At 38.8% G+C, this 21,266-nt stretch overlaps 1 protein-coding gene across 1 annotated transcript in view; it reads right to left on the bottom strand.

The window, feature by feature from the left end:
• The window catches only part of Cfap54 (cilia and flagella associated protein 54), a 346,516-nt gene that overhangs the window by 177,327 nt on the left and 147,923 nt on the right, over window positions 1-21,266 (bottom strand). Inside the window, exons 30-37 of the mRNA XM_063255344.1 lie at window positions 20,431-20,520; window positions 19,690-19,816; window positions 14,720-14,825; window positions 14,284-14,384; window positions 10,957-11,187; window positions 8,034-8,176; window positions 6,453-6,610; window positions 4,925-5,152 (exon numbers count right to left, since the gene is read on the bottom strand). Coding sequence (XP_063111414.1) covers window positions 4,925-5,152; window positions 6,453-6,610; window positions 8,034-8,176; window positions 10,957-11,187; window positions 14,284-14,384; window positions 14,720-14,825; window positions 19,690-19,816; window positions 20,431-20,520 — 1,184 coding nt within the window. The remainder of the gene's footprint in view (window positions 1-4,924; window positions 5,153-6,452; window positions 6,611-8,033; window positions 8,177-10,956; window positions 11,188-14,283; window positions 14,385-14,719; window positions 14,826-19,689; window positions 19,817-20,430; window positions 20,521-21,266) is intronic.

The following is a 21,266-nucleotide window of genomic DNA, read 5'->3' as shown; positions in this document are numbered from 1 at the left end:
TACAATACAGAATTCATTAACAGCGGAGCTGACATTTTACCCCCAACTATATACTCAGCACCCAGCTCTCAACTGATCCCAACTCAAGAGAGGAAAAAGAGAGTGTTACTCCTGGAATGAGGAGTGTTACTTCCTAATTTCACAACGTTACCTGGAAACATTGAGGGGAAATTTTTTTTTGAGTTTCAAAATAGCACATGGAAATTGAGATTTCTGGCATGGTCATGGACAGACTCTCACATTTTGAAGATTCAGTATGGGCCGTGTGTAATTCTTTAAAACTTCGTACTAGAGAAAATTTCTAACAGCTTTCAAAAGGAAGAAAAGGAATCTAATGAGCCCCAGTGCATCCACCACCGGCTTCAATAATGACCAACTCGTGGGACCCACACTCACTCCATTATTGTGAATTATAGCCCAGACATTATATTAAATCAGTCTAAAAATATTGCAACATACTTCTCCAAAAAGATATGAATTAGCTCTACAAAAATATAACCATAATATTATAATCCTACTGAAAAAGAGGTTAGCAAAAATCCTATAAAATCTTTATTGAACAGCCACTGAACAGAGTTCTCATTTCTCTTATTATCTTAGTAATTTATTTTTTAAAGTATTTTAGGTCAAAATAGGATCATAAGGCCCAAACACTGCAATTTGCTGTGCTCATAAGTCTTTTAAATCTATAGGTTCTGTCCCTTTTTTGTTGTTGTTGTTAAATAATATGTTATAGCTTTTAATGTGAAAATCCTGTGCAAGCTTCATTAGATATATTCCTAAATATATGATACTTTGGGTGGTATTTTAAATATAATTATGTTTAAGTTTTCACTTCCTAATTGTTTTCTGTAAGTAAATGGAAATTTAAGTTTTGAATATTGATCCTATATCCTGCTTTAGTAGTTCTAATAGTCGTTTACTAGAGTCCTGAGGGATGAGGATTCCCTAAGTAAAACAATCATGTTCACAAATAAAAACTGTTTTATGGATTCCTTTCTAAGCTATGTTCCTTTTGTTTCTTTAGTTGGCCTTACCATACTGACCAGGAACTCTAGCACAATGCTGGACAAAAGCAGAAAGAGCAGATACCCTCTCTGTACAAATATTAGGGGGAAGAATCTAATATCTGCCATTAATAAATGCACTGTTACCTGTAGGTACTCTTCATCAGGTTGAAAAAATCAATTTCTTTAGAATTTAATTTTTAACTGACACACAAAAACATAAAAGTTGTACATATTAGTGGGATACCATGTCTCATACAGATACACATTTCACAATGTTTAAATCACATTAAATATTTTATCTCCTCAAACATTTATAGTGGGGGACTGGGGATTTAGCTCAGCGGCATAAGCACCTGCCTTGCAAGCAGGCAGTCGTGAATTTGATCCCCGGTAACGATAAAAAAAGAAAAAGACAAAAAAAAATTTATAGTGACAAATTTCAAACCCATTTCTTGGAGCCCATTAAAATGTGTAATACACTCTGTTACCTATAATCCCCACACTGTAACGGTTCACCAGAGCTTCCTGCTTCTGTGACTTCGTACACATGGATCAACATTTCCCCATCCCTCCCAAGACAGATGTCACCTATTCCTGGCTTGCTGAGTTTCTAACAATGGACACTGAATTTTTAGAATGGTCTTATGTTGTCTCACTGGCCTTATGATTTTCCTCCCTTATCTTGTTACTACAGTGAATTACACTAATTGGTTTTTAAATCTCAACCTTACATTTCCTGGATAAGCTTCACTTGATTACCAGTAACATGTTTTTGTATTTTTGCAAATTAGATCATTATCTGTATATTTTTGGGGATTGATTTGTTAACATTTCATAAAGAAGTATTCTGTGTATGTTCCTGAGCGATACTGGCTGACAATTTTCTTGTCAATATCTCGGCTATATAAAGCAAAACTGGCCTCATTTCTGAAAAAAATTGATGTAAGACATTTTATTTCTTTTCTGTACATTTGCTAGAATTCCCCCAGGAAATATTCTGGGTTTGGAATTTTCTTTATGGGAAGGTTCCTATGAATTCACTAGTTCTTGCGTCAGATTTGTTAAACTGTACTTTCCAAAAAGAGTATCCATTTCTTCTAAGTTTTCAAAGTTGTTGGTCAAAATTGATCACAGTATTCTCTTATTTCTCTTTTACGATCTGTAGGATCTGTCGCCATATTTCCTTTTCATCATTAGTATCAGGAATTTGTTGTGTTTTGTTTTTTGGGAAGTGTGTATTTTGTTCTGTTTTGGGGGGCGGGGTTCTAAGCAGGGGTTGTTTTTTGTTTTCTTTTTGAAACACAGCCTCACTATGTAGAGCAGGCTGGCCTCAAACTTGCAGTGATCCTCTGGTCTCAGTCTCCTAAGTGCTGGGATTACAGGCCTAGGCCACCACACCCAGCAATATCAGCAATTTGTGTTTTTTATTTTTGTTTTTTATCATTATTTTTAGCAGTATTCTAGTTTTAATAGTCCTTTCTACAGGTTTTCTTGGTTTGTTTTGGTTTGGTTTTTTGGTACCAGGGATCGAACTCATGACCTCACAGTTGCCAAGCAGATGCCGTGCTGCTGAGCTAAATCCCCAGTCCTCTAAGGTTTGATTTTGGACCTGATTAATTTTTTCCTTTGAGTTTCTGTTTATTTGCTTGACATCTAACTGGTTTCTGTTAACCATTCTGTCAATTTTTTCCTTATACCCTTTCTTCTTTACACTGATATTGAAGTTAATTTTTCTAGCTCTTTAGGCAGACAGTGTCTTCTTTCCTAGTAAGCATTTAAAGCTGTGCCTTTTCTCCTCTGTACAGCTCTAATCAAATTCTACAAACACTGACCGTCTACCATCAGCTTTACGTATTTTCTAACTTCTTTTGTGTCTTGTCCTTTAACTTACAGGTTATTTAAGATCGCACAGTTTAATTTCCTGATACCTGGAGACCGTCCTCCATACCCTGTGGTAATGTGTGCATTTAGCCCTGTTGTCACTAGGAGCACATTCTTCCACGTTTCATTAAACCTCAGGTTTCGGCCTTTCCCGTGACCCGCTCTGGGGCACACACATGCACTCTCATGCTCCGTGTACATCCCCCCAAGTGTGCCGCACTCCAGTCCTGACACTGCCCAGGGTCACTGTCAGATGTCGTGGGTGCAAGGGCTACCCAAACACAGGTCTCAGGGTCACCTGCTTCTCCAAATGACCAGCTATGAGTTCAGGGGAACCATAACACAGCCAGAGCGGGTGACTCCCCAAAAGGACCTCAGAGCTCACTGGAAGCCTTCGTGTGCAGTGATCACAGGTTTATGGCAAATGACACAGCTCGGGAACAGCCACTGGCAGAGGCCTCTGGTGAGGCCTGAGAGTCCCAGACAGTTGCCCTCTCTTTTCCTTGGGGTCTCAGAACACAACACCCTGCTGATGAGTCAGTGTGCCCAACAGGTAGAAGGCTGCTCCAGCTTGCCCGGCCAGGGTATATTTTAAATTTCTCTTCTGAGGGGAGCCACCAGGTAGCTGAACATAATGGAGGCCCTGGAGAGTAGAGAGGGACTAACACTCAGCCCCCTTCCGCTGGCCCTGTGCAGCTCTTCATCTGAATGGCCATTGTGTTGTCTGGGGATCACTTCCCCGCCCAGCACTGTAAAACCAAACCTGCAGACCAAATCCTTATGGAGGCTATAGCACAGGTTGATGAAATTAAGAAAAATCTAGAGCCAAGTTAGTGTAGCTGAACATATTTGGTGTGAACCGTTTTCCATACCGCCTGAGTTAATTTGCAGTCCCACCAGCAGTGTGTAAGAGCGGCCCTCCCTGGCACGCCTGCCAGCATTTGGTACCTTTTGTCTTTCTGATCTCTATTCTAACGGAACTGAAGTGTTGTCTCAATATAGTTTTGATTTACATTTAGTGATGTATTTATCACTGATAAACAATGATATGAAGCTTTTTAAAATACCTTTTGGCCATTTAGGTTTTCTTTTGAATAATGTTTCTTTAGGTCTATTTCCCCTTTTTAAACAGGTAAGTGTTTGGATTATTTGTTCATTCCGTTACTTAATATACTCTTTCTGTCTCATGCTATTGTCCTGTATTTTCATGCAGAAATATTATAAACTTCATTGTCCATTGTGTCATATGCTTATGAATTTTTGGTATTAAGGATATGTTATATCTATATTGTCTGTTTCATTTCCATGCTTTAAACAACAGAGTAGTACATTTTAAATGTCTTTAAATTCTAGTAGAGCTCAAGTAAAAGGACAGAGAAGATAAAAGAATGGAATAAAGACTGACTAGTAATCTGTACTGATCTACCAAAGGGTGTTTCTTTATCTGTCAAGATGATTGTTATGTAGATTAAATGCACAAGGAATACTTTACTTAGGAGTTGAACTCAGGACATTTTACTTTCCTTTCTCTTTAACAAATGCAATGATCAAACTAAAATAATTTTAATATCTTAATATTTTATCAACTTATGCAAGTTATGATTTTAAACAAAATAATAATGGCAAAGATAGACGGATAGATAGATAGACGGATAGATAGATAGACGGATAGATAGATAGACGGATAGATAGATAGACGGATAGATAGATAGACGGATAGATAGATAGACGGATAGATAGATAGACGGATAGATAGATAGATAGACGGATAGATAGATAGACGGATAGATAGATAGACGGATAGATAGATAGACGGATAGATAGATAGACGGATAGATAGATAGACGGATAGATAGATAGACGGATAGATAGATAGACGGATAGATAGATAGACGGATAGATAGATAGATAGACGGATAGATAGATATCCCAAATGGGAATTCAAGGAAATTAGTAATTCTGCTTATTTCACACTGCATGGAAGATATTCTTAACTGAATACAAAAAAAAAGGAATTACCAGTATATCCTTACCTGAATAGAATTGGTATTTTGTAGTTGTACTAACATGTCAATAAGTAAATCTGCTCCCAAATAGAACGCTAAGACAGAGATACAGAGGAAACCATCATGGCTCACAGGAAATGTCTTATACAAATCCACTGTCTGGTTAAGAAGTATCTGCAACTCCTGGGTAAAGTTCCAGAAGGCCCGACAGCAGTTCTGAAGCAGAGTCCAGTAGCCCCCTCGATGGGCAAGAACCTGTGACACAACACACAAAAGGCCCCCAAATTCCAAAAGTTACAGATTTCAGAAAAACTTTAGCTTTATGCAAATCTTACATGTCAGTAATAAAAATGACACCATCTATTACATGCCAGGTGGTGATTTATACGTGGTAAGATATTAACTTGCATTGTGCCATTTGATTCTAGCAATAACTCCGGGGACGCAGTTATGCATTAACATTCTATCCGGAGAGGAAGCAGAGGCGTGTGCTGACTTGCGTGTGACCATTAATCTACCGGGTGGCAACGCAGGACGTGAGCACCAAGATCGGAGCAGGGACCCGAATGCTGAACTGAGCAAGTCATGAGTCAAGGGTGATGGAGGCGTTGGAAAGAGAAGAGCACTAGAGGCTGAGACCAGCAAGCACGAAGGAGAGCAGGTGGAGGCTGAGGAGGCCCAGCTGGGAAGGAGGTCCATACTGTTAAGAAAGCAGAGGCTGGATGAGCTGAAGAAGTATCTTCAGCAGGAAGATGAGGAATAGGAAGAGTTCAGTTCCACAAATGAACAGGACTTAGCAACTCCATGTCCCTGGGAGAGAACTGGTGGGAAGGGGACAGAATTCCATATTCAGGTCAAAGGGTGATGCTCTGGGTTTGCATCATGTTTCATCAAATCACTTTGTCCATTCCATGCAGGATATGGAAGCTTAGGCATTCTTTTCTTATCTAAAAGGATAGTGTTCTCCTCACCTCTTGAGAAGCTTGAAATATACTCCCTTCCAGATTTCATTACAACTACTGATTCCAATTCCATGTTTAACAATCCATCACATAAGATTTAAAAAGAAGAGAGAAAGGCACTGATATGCAAAGACATGAGCGGTCAATAGAAGCCAGTGACTCGGACAAGGGCAGAGCTTTCTGTAGCCTGGAATGATCTTAGCCTGTGCTAGGATGGAGAGAAGGTGATGACACCTCAGGGGACACCAAGACCCCAGAGAGGACCCTCTGGCCTCACAAGAGAATCCCGCACACTATCTGTGGAACAAAAGTAGCAGAGATGTGTGTATAGTTGCAGGACTTCATGGAGAGGACAAAGGGCACCCAGGCTCTGAGTGGATGGATGGCAGATGACCAAAGGAGCACAACCTAACTTCAGTGTGCATAGCAGGAAGCAAACATCCAAAGTGGCTGAGATTAAATTAACAAGATGAGATCAACAAAACAAGATCAAACTAAAATTATGTACACATAAAATACAACATATCTAACAGGTCTGGCTTATGGGCTGAAATTTATGTCTACTACACAAGCAAATGAAAGTTCTACATTACCATTGCTCTCCTGCAATATAAAAAGATTTTCATAAAATGCTCCTGTCCCAAATTTGGTGCTCGGTCCTTTGGAGAGTCAGAGTCATGAACTTTTGGTGCCTTGGACATATTTTCTTCTTTACTTCTGCAACTAGCAAACTCAGAAAATTCTGCAGCATCTACAGTTAAAAAAATAATAAGAAAAAGATACAGCATGATTGAAAACAGAGTTAAGTCCCTGAAAATACAACAGGTGAAAAGCATCAAATAAGTAAACCAGACAAAAAAATGTGACATACACTTGGAGAAAGGACAAAAGAATCAGAAATACAAGGAACAGGAGGAACTTTCTAGAAAAACGAAGCTGTTAGACCTTAGGGGATGGACATGATAGAGCCACTGAGAACCGTGGAGAGCACTTCAGACAAAGGGGAAGCCAAACGGAGCAATGCAGCAGGAGGCATGCACGTGCCTGGGGAGCAGCAATGGCAGCACCCTACTGCTCCTCGTTCCCCTCTAGCAGGCCGTCCCAGGACTCAGACACAGTCTGCACAAGGCATCCTGAGTCAGGTGGGCAGCAGCCCTGCTGCCCTGGGTGTGGCATCCAAGCAGGAGCCGTTCCCTCTATCCGCTTTCCTGACTCTGCACTAAACACCGTCTGGATGGCAGAAGGGCCTATAGCCAATTCCTGGGGGGTCGTGAGCCAGGAGCCCATTTAAGAAAAAAACCTCAGGAAGGTATATTCTATAATCTACATAAAACAATTAGACTCCGTATGTATGGAATGGACTTTTGAATACTTCAATATGCATAGTATGGCATGTAGGAACCAGTTAAAACTGGTCTATACCCTGGGAGAAATCAGAAACCACGCCGAGTATTGAACAGGAACTGAAGTGTTACACCCGAGAGCAAGCCTTGAGCTTACCGGAGGCTACCGATGTTTAACAGAAGAGAGGAACAGCCAAACTGGCTTAGGTTGAAACAGGAAAATAGCTATTTCCAAATATATGCTACCCTAAAATATAGACTCTTAATATCAAGTGTAAAAATTTCCTATAAAACATCAGAACTCAAAAAACTCAACTAAATTACTGATTTAGGGAGACAATATGTGTATCTTTATGAGTCTTGTGTGTGTGTGACTTTCTTTCTTGTCACTAGGACAAAATACTCATCACCCACAACTTAAAAGAGAAAAGATGTATTTGCCTCAAATTTTCAGTCTACAGTTGGCTGGCTCCAAGGCAAGAAAGGCATGGTGGAAGGTGGGAGAGGATAGCTGCTCAGCTCATGGCAAACAGGAAGCAGAGAGAAAGGACGCTTTGGGTGGGAGACAGACTCTTCCAGGTCACTCCGCAGTGACCCAGCTCTTTCAACCAGCCCCGTCTCCTACCGGGCATTCAGCTCTGAACACATCCGAGGATTAACCCACTGACAAGTACAGTCCCTCACAATCCAATCAGCTCCCCAAATCCTCACCTCTGAGCACATGAGCATTTGGGGGGACATTGCAGATCTAAACTATGACAACATCTGTGTATGTGTTACTGAAAAAAACTCCAGAGGCAATGTGATAGTGAATCATCATGCTTATTTTACCTGATGGTAAGTTGGCTTTTCTTTTCTTAGCTGTAAGGGGAAAATCAAGCACTGCTTTATAATTTTCTACAGTCATTTTTCCTGTTGGTAATACTGTTCCTGAATTGTAGAGTGAGAATAAATTAGGATCACATGATCGGAAACTGTAAAGGCAAAAAAATCACATTAAAAACACAATAAAAGCAAAATTGAATTAAATCTGTCGAATACAATCTATTTTTTATCTTTAAAACATTTGTGACTGAATGCTCTCAAATTTTAGGTCATAAAGTATTTTGGCACTTAATCAAATGAAAACACTTTCCCATTAACTTTTTAAATTATACAGTGTAACCTGGCTCTTAGGAATTTTAACATCAATATCTATTTCCCTGAAAGTGCCCTTGAAAATGGGAATGAGAGATCTATACTCACTCTTTGAGCTCTGAAAGCAATCATCTGCGTGAATTTACAATCACCTGAATTAAACACAACTCAATAAAGATGCTGACTGTCCACAATTACCGTTTTTTTTTAAGTCTAAGCTGTAAACAATTCACCACCGGAAGTTAATTCATTCATCAATTAATTACTGAACACACAGTAGGAGTTTTAGAGAAATGAAATTTAGCAACAAGTTTCATGTACTGATACAAATATGACATTGTGCTTTCAAGGAATTGTGTATACTTAATGGCACATAGTGGGGCACTCAAGAGAGACTGCTCAGCGTCCAGAAAACACCAAGGAAGCTTCATGTCACCACACCATGAATGGTCACTTTGCAAAGCTAACTACTGCTTCAGTGGAGATATGGTCCAGCACACACAGCAAAGAGAACTATCTAGAAATGTGTTTGTGAAGGCTGGACTGCCCGTGATTTTAACCACAGTTCGGAAGCAATTTAAGGATCAGAGCTCCCCCAAAGTGAACCGCAGCTCCTCTCAGCAACAGCGAGGTCCCGAGCCCCTCTGATGATGAGAACAGCCGAGTTCGTATCAGGGAAGAAGCTCCACAGCTTCCCCAGGAGAGCAACAGCTCCAAACAGCACTTAGGGAACCCACAACACTCCTTGTTCCTCCAGGTCTCTTTTATGCTGGCCACAATCCTCAGGGGGCCGTCCATGCTCAGCACCGTGCTCATTCAGTTCAGCTGGTGTTAAGTCGACCACCAGTTTTTAATCCACCACACCTCCTTTCCACCCTCTTCCTTTCCTCATTTACAAAGCTCTGTTTCCATTTACCCGCTTTTTTTATTTTAAAGAGAATAAACAACAGAGAGCAGAAGAAAGCAAATCAGAACAGAACAATCACACAGCACTTCTCCCAAGACAACCGGATATCAACAGTAGCTGCCATAAAGTCTCTTTTCTTTGAAATAGCTGAAAATCTTGTTGTGAAGTCCTGCCATGCTTTTGTTCTTCTGTTTTGATTGGTTCTGTCCTGTTGTGTCTTACTAGATTTTATTGTGTGATGGTATAATTATACAAATTTTTTTAAGGAAAATGAGATACTATAGTAGCCATTGTTCATTTCCTGTTATTGGTTTCGAAGTCCTGTAATGTTTTCATCCTCTTGAATGGTTTTATACTGTTTGTTATGTTTGATATTATTGTATGTGAAGGTATGCTCAGCTGTTCCATTTACCCCCTTAATTTATAGCACCGTCTTGAGTCTTTCATCCTTCAACCTGTTTGATATGTTGCTCCTAGAGAAATTTTGTATCACAGTCCTGCTCAAAAATGCTCAATAATGTTCTCTGTATATAAAATAAAGCTCAGGTTTAATAGAAGTTGAAGGTCCTCAGTGGCGTGGTACTGAATTACTTTTCTAACTATTTCACACCACTCCTTTTCACATGCCCTAGGTATCTGGGGGTTTTCATCCTATGTTTCCTAGCTGGGCTCTGCTTGTATTTTTCTAACTAGACAATGTCTACTTCCCTATTTGCACTTTTTTTTCTTTTTGAAATAGGTTCTCACAATGCAGTTCAGGCTGGACTTCACCTCACTTTGTAGCCCTGGCCTGTCTAGAACTTGCAACAATCTTCCTGCCTCAGCCTCTGGAGTGCTGAGATTACAGGCATGCACCACCCACCTGGCCAATCCGCACATTTCTAAACCCGGACCATCTAGCAAGACCCGGGCTGCTAGTCACTTCCCATGAAACCTTCCTGTTAAAGCCAGTCAGAGGAAAGCCTCTATTTAGTAACAAAGACAACTTTGAGTGTACTTGATCATCTACCGTTCATTATAGTTATTCATGATCATTTGTGATACACCCTACGTGTGTGTGTGTGTGTGTGTGTGTGTGTGTGTGTGTGTGTGTGTGAAAGAGACAGAGAGACAAGATAGAGAATCATCTTTGCATATCCATCGTACCTAACTCAGCGCTCTTTACCTAACAGGTGCTTGTATCTAATAGGCACCCTGTATCTAATAGGTATTTCTTTTTAGATGAATGATTCCAATTGCCTTTTTAATTATTACATAGTTTTCCATATCATGTACTGATCTATTTTATCTCCCACAGTACTTAGCCAAAGAGATTCAATGAGAACTCAAAAATGTCTGTTGAATTAGCAGTGGAAAACTTTCATTATATGAGAAAATATGATCTCTATTTACAGAGGTGTCAAATACACTTCCAAGTAAAATAGAGATTCAAAATCACCACAGTTATTACAAAATTACCCTTGCACGAAAAGCCACACCAACAAACATACTCAAGATATATGCAAACTGGCATATTATAAGCCTGTGTATCCAACACTTGTTTAGAAAAGGTTCCAAACCAAAAACTTAAGAAATGTATGGATGACCCATATAAAAATGTAGACTATAAAACATCATTAAATTGTCATGAACACTGGGCCTCAAACATACAAATATACAGCACGTATTCACGAGATTTAACAAGTATGATTTATCAGTGTTATACTGTACCTGACCGCCACATGCGAAATGCCAGATTTCGTCTTATTACGCTCCCCGAACCTTTGCAAAAACAGGTAAAAATGTGTGACTGCCAGAAACAAGTTCATCTGAGCTCTCCAGGGCATCTCCTCGAGGAATATTTGGCGAAACCTTTTTCTTCTCACATAACTTAATACTAGAGGACTCAAGCGTTCCATCAGGCATTGATAAGCTACTTTTCTAACATCGGATCTCTTGTTTCTGGCAAGAAAGAAAGTTTTGAAATTTCATAAAAACTTCTAGACATTGAATAAAAAAGAATGATTCCAATTTGTACAAAATAAATCAAGAAGTCATTTGACAGTCCTTAAGCAAATGCTTCTGGCTTGTTTATCATCTCCTCAGTGCTAAAAATGTTCATAGGGTAGAAGAGAAGACACAACAGTAAGCACCAGGGACAAAGGCACAACGCATCGCCTTTGACTCTGAGGTTTCAGCTCAGCCCAGAGCTCTTCTTTCCATGAGCACCAGGCCACTGGGACTCGACAAATGCATTACGACGCCAAGTGCACATTCATCAACCAACTTCAATATTAAACGAGAAAGTCATTTCTCTGTACTGGTCCTTAAGGAAAAAAACCAATGGAGCAAATTTTCGTCTAACACTATTAGACTCTAGAGGAAATAAAACATCAGTCAAATACAAATGACATGATTGCAATACACTCCAGAAAAAAATTAGATTTTACCTAATAACTCAGTTTTTAAGTATAATGTACATACGACTTTTTATAAATTCACTCCTATTGAAGCTCAAATAGTCCCAACTAGTTTTGTAGTTAGAGAGTCGTGCATGGGACACAGCATCATTCCTTCAAAGCCCTTCACCAATGGGTTTGGTACCATGGGCGAGGTTCTGTCCCACCGACTGGTCAACCCCATTCTACCTCACCCATGTTAGAGAAGGGAGAGAGGAAAACAGAGCCCAGCAGGAAAATCCGCACCCAGCTCACTGACACAGGAAGCCAGGGGGGGAAGCCGGGGGGAAGCCAGGGGGGAAGCCAGGAGGGAGGGAAAGGGGGGGGTTTTACAACAGAGGAGCGCAGGTGAGGAGAAACAAGGAAGCTTCCTCTTTTGATATGTACTTTGTACGTTTTCATTCAATTCAAAATACTTTAGATTTTGTGGATGACAATATCTTATTTAGATGCTTCTGAGGCTTTGGTGGTTGTTTCATTGTTTTTAACAACAGGTTAATTTGTTTCCTAATAGACATGGATATTTCAGTAAGTAGCAGTAAAAATAGACTGAAAGTACTACTTTTTAGTAAGCAGCTTATATAGTCTTGCTAAGTGACAAAAACCATATATATATGCCAGGACAGTGAAAATAGAATGAACTACTTAATAAATGATGTCATCTGAAGAAGAATATAATGCAAATAAGATGGATATAATTTAAGTATATTATAATTTACATAATCAAAAAAGGAATAATCAAAGAGATAAAGGCGAATGCAAACAGAAAAAAGTGGTCCTATTACTTTCCATGTGGTAGCAATTAAGTTCAAAATCACTAAGCAGGTAAAGACATTATATAATAATAAAGAAAAAACAATATATACACAGAGAGAGGGAGAGAGAGTACAAGAATCATAAATCTCTATGTGGCAGTGGTCTTACTCCTTGCATGTATTTTAGAATACTTTTTTCAGACACTTGTAGATTTCTGTGCAGTTATAAGTAAGTGACCTGCTATACCCAGTCAACCTTTTTGTGATGCAGCCTTTTTGTGTGTCTAAGGCAGGGTTTCACTAACCTGCCTGTGATGGGCTTAAGCCTGCCATCCTCCTACTTCAGCCTTCCATCTGCTGTGAATTATAAGCAGGCGCCACCATGCCTGGCACTCTTTACCTACTTCTGAGTTCATATCACACCATCATTATTACTTTGGCTTTAAACTAAACCTTGCTGTTTGATACAAAAAGTTTCTCTAGCATTTTTTCCTTCATGAAAGTCTGGGATAATTTTCTACAAAATAATTTAGCATAACTCATCAAGTGATACAAAATATTCTATTGTGATTTTGCTAAAGATAGAACTGAATATATATATATGCTGGCTTAGAAAGTTTTGTTATTTACAACATTTAATCTATCAATAGATAAATTACATTCTTAATTTTATCTTATAACATAGTTCCATGATTTTCTCCCTAAAAGTGTTGTGCATCCTTTGTTAGTTATAATAAAGACTATGTTTTGAAATTGGTGCACATTGGTGTAACTGGTTTATTAGGAAACAATTTGACATAACCTCAAAAACAATGAAACAGCCGCCATTCATAAAAATAGAAACTAAACATTTTGCCATAAAAATTTTTAGGATTCAGAATATTCAGATACAGCATAATCGCACATGGTTTGGAGGCTTCTCAACAAACAAAAAATACAATGACCAAATAATCCAGTAATCTCACTACTGGGTATTATCCAAAGAAAATTAAATCACTGCATCAAAGAGATCCTGGACAGCATGTTTACTGCAGCCTTCTTCATATCCACTGCGCTATGGAATCAATGGACATGCCCACTGGTGGATGAATGGATAAAGAAAACACAGCATATACACACAAGAGACTATTATTCCATCATAAAATAAACATTCAGTCTTGTCATTAGGGACAACATTGACGGCACTGAAGGAAATCATGTTAAATGAAATAAGATAAGGGTAGGAAGGCAAAACATGACTGTTTTTACTCACTTGTGAAAGCCAAAAAAAAAGAAACTTGAGAGGAGGATACAATGCAGATCATCAGAGACCAGCACGGGTACCAGAGAGGGGCTGTACTCAGAGATTTGGGAATGGATACCAAAATGCCGTGAGGTGGGAGAGATTCATTTAACAGTTCTATAACACAGTAAGATAACGATAGCCTACAAATGCTTTATGTTTCAAAGAAACTAAAGGCTCTCAACACAGAAATGATAAACATTTGAGGTGGTGGAAATGCTCTTTACACTGATTTGGTCAATACATATCATACACATGTATTGAATTCACATGCTGTCTCCCATTCATACGTACACATATTATCAATTAAAATTGTTTAAGAACATTAAATCCTATGATAAGTATAAAAATAATTCATAATTCAGTCACCAATTACACTGGAGCCAATGACTCTATAGCATATCACTTGTATATCTGCTCAGGGACTGTGCTGTTTCATTGAAATGCAAACCCAGAGGACAGTGGTTTCATCTGGTGTCTGGTTCACCAGGGAACCCTTCGTGTCAAAAATACGTAACAACCCTCAGGTACACCTTTATTGAATTAAATACTTAGTTAATACCTTTCAAATTCTGGCAATTCAAGAATGGATGGATTCCTGGTATACAAATCTTTTAAAGTTTCCTTTCTTTTACTTTTTCTTCTTGATACTGTTTCTGTACTCTTAAGAGTGGAAATAACAAAAATGTTAAACATTAAATTTAAACTTTGAACACAAATTTTATAACTTACACTCCAATGCTTGTTTCTCGATGCTGAAACAAAGTGATTTCTTTGCAGCCTTCAGTTAAAATGACTATCAAAATTAACCAAAGCACCCCCACAAAGGAATCTGATTATAAAAATATATAATTTAGGAGTTTACAATGTATTATAGCTATAAAATTGTACTTTTTTTTCATGTTGTAATAAATTAAAATATAGCCAATCATCTTTAAGTGCATGATCTCTTAAATTCACTTCCGTAATTTAAAATTAAAAATTTCTAGGAAACTCACTGCTCCAAAGTCTACTGCTGAAGTTTTGAACTTCAAAGGTACACTGGTCTTTCCAAGAGTATCCTTCATTTTTATTTTTTTTATTCCAAGTAGGGATTCATTCCTCCTAAAAAAGAGAAGGTAAATTTGATCAAAAAGATTTGCCAATATTTGCAGAACTGTCCCAAATTAATTAAACTTTAATGAATGTTGTCACTGAATTTATGAGACAATGACATTCAAAATTGCTTGTGTCCCAGGCATAAATTAGACAGTGGTCTCTGTCGGTCAAGGAATTGCTGGCCTCTCAAAAGACTGAGGTGTAAATCACACTATAAAATGCAATTGGAGCAGTGTATCTACAGTGTATAGGAAAAGAAATGGCAGAAGGTTTGATGCAGGCACAACAGAACTCCACCGCGAATACGGTAATACAGACACCTCCCTTTTGGCTGAGATGAAAACTACGTCAGAGTGACCCTACACAAACTCTCTTACCTCCAGCAAATTGCATTCTGTTTAGTTCCATGCTGTGCCAACACCCGCCAAAGCTGCCTTCTGGGTGCCAGTAGGAAGCAAGCGTGTTAGGTGCCTGTTACGCTTTCTCTCCCCTTGGTGAGCTGCAGTTCTTCACCGTCTTTTCTTAATGATAAACTCCAGTGAATTCCGCCTTTCCAAATACCGTAACCTCTCACTGTTCTATTGACACGACCATATAATTGCCCTGGCATTTGTATATTTTCTGGAATTTACATTTCTTTTACTATTTGAAATGTCAATAGGGACAACCTAAATCTTGCTATGACATGACACATGGGATCCAAAAACTTAAATGTACAGACACAAAAATGCATGGCTAATGAGATGACCGGGTGGCCAGCTCCAGGGGTCGGGATACGCTGGTCCTGGTCCCTGTGGCGTTGGCCTTTTCTGCCTTTGTGAAGATGATTATGGGTCCTGGGGCCGGCAAGGAGGCCAGCGCAGCTGCAGCAACTCTAAGGCGCTCTCGTTAGCTGGCATTCGCTGGGGCAAAGCTGGACCACTTGAACCGGTGACTGCTGGGGACTCAGGCACCCGCCTTTGTTACCTGCACCCTGGGACTGGTTCCCTGCCATTCTCCAGCAGATTGTCTCTCCCCTACGTCCCCCTCCTCCCACAGTACCCAGGGTTGGACAGCTTGCTGTGTTATTTGGGAAAGAGATGGGAAGGGGAGAAGTTTAAAATGCATACACTTGGTTACCACCACCCCACCAGTCTCCGCATTTTCCTCCATGAGCTCCAGAAGGCCCGTCCTCCTGAGTACATCAAATTCCTCCCCCTCTTCACTTCTTCATGGCCCCATGAGGCTCTAGCTTAAGGCTTCTTCTATTGTTTATGATGTTTTGATAACAACTTTAAATTTGTATGTAGTTAGCATGATTCTTTATTTCATGGCTGTTCATGACTTTGGTTACTATGCCTGTGGAGTCCCAATTAATGCCAATTAATTGAATCCCAGTTAATGCCAATTGAGTGCCAATGACTCTAGCCTGTTACTTCACAAGTACGACCCCATTATATTTTATCTGACAGGACGAATTCCTCTTGTTTTGTTCTTTGTGTTTTTCAAATAAATTTCTTCCTTCTAGCTCATTCTAGAATCCAAATGCAATTTAGACTAACAGACTAATGTGAAGTGAAAACAAATCTGTATTCTTTCTGTCTGCCCATCAAGTACTGTGCTGTCTACATCTGTTCAAAGCTTTTTTTCTCATAGTATAGACTTTCGACTTCACAAACTCAAGGCTTGTGATGTTTAATCACGTATTCCACAGAAATGGGGTCAGCTTTCCATTATATTCTTTAGCAGGTATGGAAAAGCTACCAATTTTTCATCTAACCATCCCACAAACTTCCATTGTTAGCAAATACTGAATGCTACAACAGCTTTCAGTTAAATATCTTTGAATTTAAAATAATTGTTAGCAAATATCCCCATGTTTCAGAGTACCTCACTATGGAACTGATTTCACAAATACTTGTGAACGTTCTATGACGTGAGTGTCATGAAAAGCTGCTTCTCATTTCTGCTAGTTGTCTTCCTGCACCAGCAGGAACCTTCAGAGCAGGAACCTCAAGTGACAGAAGAATACCAAGTTTCCTTGTTAAAGCACTTACTTTAATTCATTTGTATCCTGATTTTCCAGGAATGTTGCTCAACGTCATCACGACTTTTTAGGATTTCCTAAAGCCTCCTTTGACTACCAAAATAATTATATTTTCAGGTTTCCTACTCTATTTGCACTGAGAATAAAATCACAGCTAAACTTACACGCTAATATCCCATTCTAGATTTCTGCATCTACGTACTGTCAAGCAAGATTGAACCATTATTTTCTTCATTAACTTTTATATGGCTCTCATCAGAGCCTATTGTGCTCATTTTAACAGGAAACTTCATACACATGCTTTAAAATGCCTTGATAGCTAAAAAATTCACTCCCTAAAAAGATGAGCCACTCTAAAAATTGTTGAGTGACTCAAATTTTTACCGCCTTCACTAGATTACAAATTTTTTTGCTTTCATTTTCAATTAAGTTTTTAAGTTCATCCACATGAAACTTTACACACTATTATTTAATATCTGCTCACCTACTTTCAAATTTTTTTATTACTTTCTCATTAGATTGTTTTTCTCATTTTCTTATCATGCTGCCAGGAAATGTACTAAATTATCAATATTCTTAAAGAACTAGTTCTACTAGTTATTGATTAGGCTGTCTTTAATTTGTAATTGATTAATTTCAACTTTCATTTTTTATTTTTTATTTTTGCTTTCTTAGTTTTATTTCTCTAGTTTCTTGACCTTGATAAGTCAATCTAGCTTTACATTTTTTGATTTGTAGCAGAAGCTTCAAGAGCTGAGAATTTACCTGTAACTGCTTCTTTGAGTACACTTGATATACACAATTTCTCCTAACAGCTTACTTTAGGGATGCCTCAAACAATATTTGGTCACCATTGGCTAACTATATTCACTAATGTTAAATTTCACACATCTTGTATGTTCTATTTTGGAATTTTAAGTGGCAATTTAAACTTTTTCAATATTACACATCTCTTTCCCAGTTCACCTTCTTTGCAGCAATTATTTCCATATTTAATACTTGGATCTTTTGTTAAATACAATATGAAAGTTCACGAAATATCTCCATTGTAATCTATAAGCATTGTTATTAAGTGTATCCACTTTGAATATGAAAAGGTGATACTAAAAATAACTGGGGAAGAGAGTTATTCTGTAAATATTACCAGGACAAGTGATGGACTAGGAAAAAAACTAAAGTTGAAATCAAGATCCAGTACCCAAATCAACCCCATATGTATTAAAACATTAAGTACAAATTACAGAACCCTAAACTGGAAGAAGACAGATACATATTTTTCTGGTGCGCTGTAGAAAAGTCATTTCTATGTGTAAAGTATGTTAGGCATGTGAACACAACACAAGACAGACTTCAATACCAAAGCAGAAATCACAGGGCCGCATCAGCGCATCCCAAAGCATCTGCTTGACCTTGGAAATCAACAAACACTTAGGTCTTGATCTCAATTATACTACTTGGCCTCCAGCCTCAGGCCTTTCATTATTATTTATTATCATCCCCCGTTCAGTGCTTTCAAGCCACCAAGTCTGTTCCACTTGTCAGATTCTCTATTATTCTTAGCTTGAACTTCCACAGCCATCTTTCCAAATTGATATGCACGTTCTGATTTTCTTTGGTATCAAAAATATTACTTGAAATGTCTAAACATCTAATTTTGGCTTTATTTTTTAACTAAATGGAATTCTTAATTCTGACCAATACTTGATTGCTATGGCCTGCTTCATTTAATACAAGCGATTTTCTCCTGTATCTTTTGAAAATATGAAGCCCATATATTCAAAGCTTTTGCTCTTATAAATAAAGTATTTATTTTAGGAAGAATATATTTTTGTGAATTTTTAAAAGAACGCTTCTGTTTTGCTGCCATTAAAAAAAAAAAAAAAAAAAAAAACAGACCTTCAGCCAGGCATAGTGACACACACTCATAATCCCAGCACTCAGGAGGCTGAGGCAGGAGCACTGCCATGAGTCCCAGGACTACCTGGGCTCCATAATGCATTCAAGGCCAGCCTGAACTGCATATCAAAACCTTACCTCAAAAAACCAAACAAACAAACAAAAATGTTTGTTACTGATGTTTACTTTTATTAAAACAGTAAGGATAGATTTATGTGCAGTCATGGAAGAAAAGCCCACTGCTCAGTTGCCGGAAGATAAGATGGATTCATTTGGCCTCTCCCATAACTGGCATGGCACGACAGCGTTTTGTTTTTGGAAGCAAAGAATCGTTATGACTTAGAGAATGGGAATGACAGCTTCAAGCTTTCTACATCTAAATGAGGCTCTTCTGCTTCATACCCACAGTGAAAACTCAAGGAATAGTTCCAGTCATGATGACAGATGAATTAGAAGCATAGGGAAAAGACCCAAAGGAGACTCTAACCCTTGTGTGAGACACATAGACAGGCCAGGAAGACACTCTTAGTGCCCCTGACCCAGGAGGAAAGCCCTCATCTCCTTCCTCCTGAAAATCGGAAAATGTGCTCGCTCATTTCTTGGTGCCCTTGTGTAGGTGTTCTCACCCGTCATTACTTACTCACCCAGAGACATAATTCTCCACTGTTTCCCAAGGGCACACCCTGCACACTCCTGTTATCCACTTTAGGGACCTTCGGGTGACAGTGTTGCTCTTTTGGGTTTTTTTGGTCTTTTTGAGACAGGGTCTCGCTATGCAGGTCAGACTGGCCCTAAGCTCACTTTGTAGCCCAGGCTGGTCTTGAACTCGCAACGATCCTCCTGCCTCAGCCTCCTGAGTGCTAGGATTACAGGCATGAGCCACCACGCCCGGCTTGTGTTGCTCATTTTTTAAAGTTGCTAGCATGTGTAAAACCAACATATATGTACCTTTTCAAGAAGTCACAGACAGGTGTTGTTATCTCCAACAGGATGTGAAATTTTTCATCATTGATACATTTAAGCATAATGTGTGTGAAGAATTCCAGGAATCTGGGTCTTTGCTTAAACTTCATAACTGTAAAAACAAAGAAATTCATACAGTTTCACTTAGTTACTGAAGATGCTGAAAGGTTACGAATACTACTAGTCCTTGTCATCTAGCAGGCAAGTTGATGGACCTGCCTCTTAGATTTCTCACTTTTAAACATATGGAAGCAAGTGTGAACTCCTGTTGTTTCCTAAGACTGATCAATCCTTTGCAGTCTGCATTTCACTTAATTGTTTTCAAAATTGTCAGTGTTGAGGAAGATTTTATTAAGGTACCACTAATGTACAACTGAGGGAAGTATTCATAATTGCCTATAATTTTTACCATGAAACACTTTGAACCAAGCAATGAGGTCGTTGTCACGTCCTAATTAACAGTGATGCATTTTTTCAATCCCTTGATTTTTGCAGCTCCTTAATAACACTGTTTGCTACCACAGTAAACCACCACGAAGGTTGTCTGTCCAGAGTTCAAATCAGCTGCCTCCTTCATTACTGGGAAATTAAGACTCTGCATTCTTCTGAGTGGGGAGGAACCCAAAGTATTCTACTTACAATAGCAGAAATCTTTCCACAACAGAAACAAAGCCCAGCAACTGTCAGTGGTAAGCACCTGAAGAATGGGAGAATGAGGTCACTTACCTTCTTTCACAGCACCCTTCACCGACCAGTTCAAAACCACAGAGTAAAGAAATATAGGGTCTTCAGTTCCTGAGAGTTCGGGTACAGTATCTAAGGTTTAAAAAAATGAGTATGTTCCAGGTCCGTTTAACATGAGCAGCCCAAATATAAGTTCTTTTTTTATAGATAACAAAGGGGGTAACAAAGAGGAGAATGCTCCAGTATTCACTCTAAACCATGTGCCTTGCAATGCCCACTACAATAATATATTCTGGAGATAGAAAGTCCTCAATACCCTCAACTATTTCCTTCCTGACTCTTCCCTAAATGCTAAGGAATCTATCACCCAGCCCTCCCGATAAAGGCAGTGAAATACAGCCGAGCCACCAGACCAGACTGCCTGGGCTCAGACTGGCTGACATTTTTCAGTTTTGAATCCTTGTGAAGTTACTTAGCATTTCTATGTATCCGTTTAAAAGTCTAAAATGGGGATAAAAACAGTACCTTCTTCAGATGGTAGTTACATACGGGTTACATGATTTTTAATGTGTATAAAATACTTGAAATAGTGCCTGCCACCCAGAAAACACTCTATGGAACTATTGTTGTTGTTACTGAATTTACTGTCCAACTAGTAATATTACGGTATGCTTCTTAGGAGAATGTTTTTATTGATATTATAAAAATGAATAATACATTATTTGGGCACTTCATATTTTAACGAACTATACTTATATATATAATAAGAAAATTACAGCTCCCCAAACCTAGGTTTACTGATTATGAGGATAACAGAACATTGGCTTCAGTTCATAAATCCAGCTAAAATTGGGCATGGAGCATACGGAAAGCAAGGA

This window comes from Cavia porcellus, unplaced genomic scaffold (assembly GCF_034190915.1).
Source record: "Cavia porcellus strain 051 isolate PalLab524CR breed Dunkin Hartley unplaced genomic scaffold, mCavPor4.1 scaffold_8, whole genome shotgun sequence".
Taxonomy (NCBI): domain Eukaryota; kingdom Metazoa; phylum Chordata; class Mammalia; order Rodentia; family Caviidae; genus Cavia; species Cavia porcellus.
The sequence above is the reverse complement of the archived record's forward strand: the minus strand, read 5'-3'. Positions and strand labels throughout refer to the sequence as shown.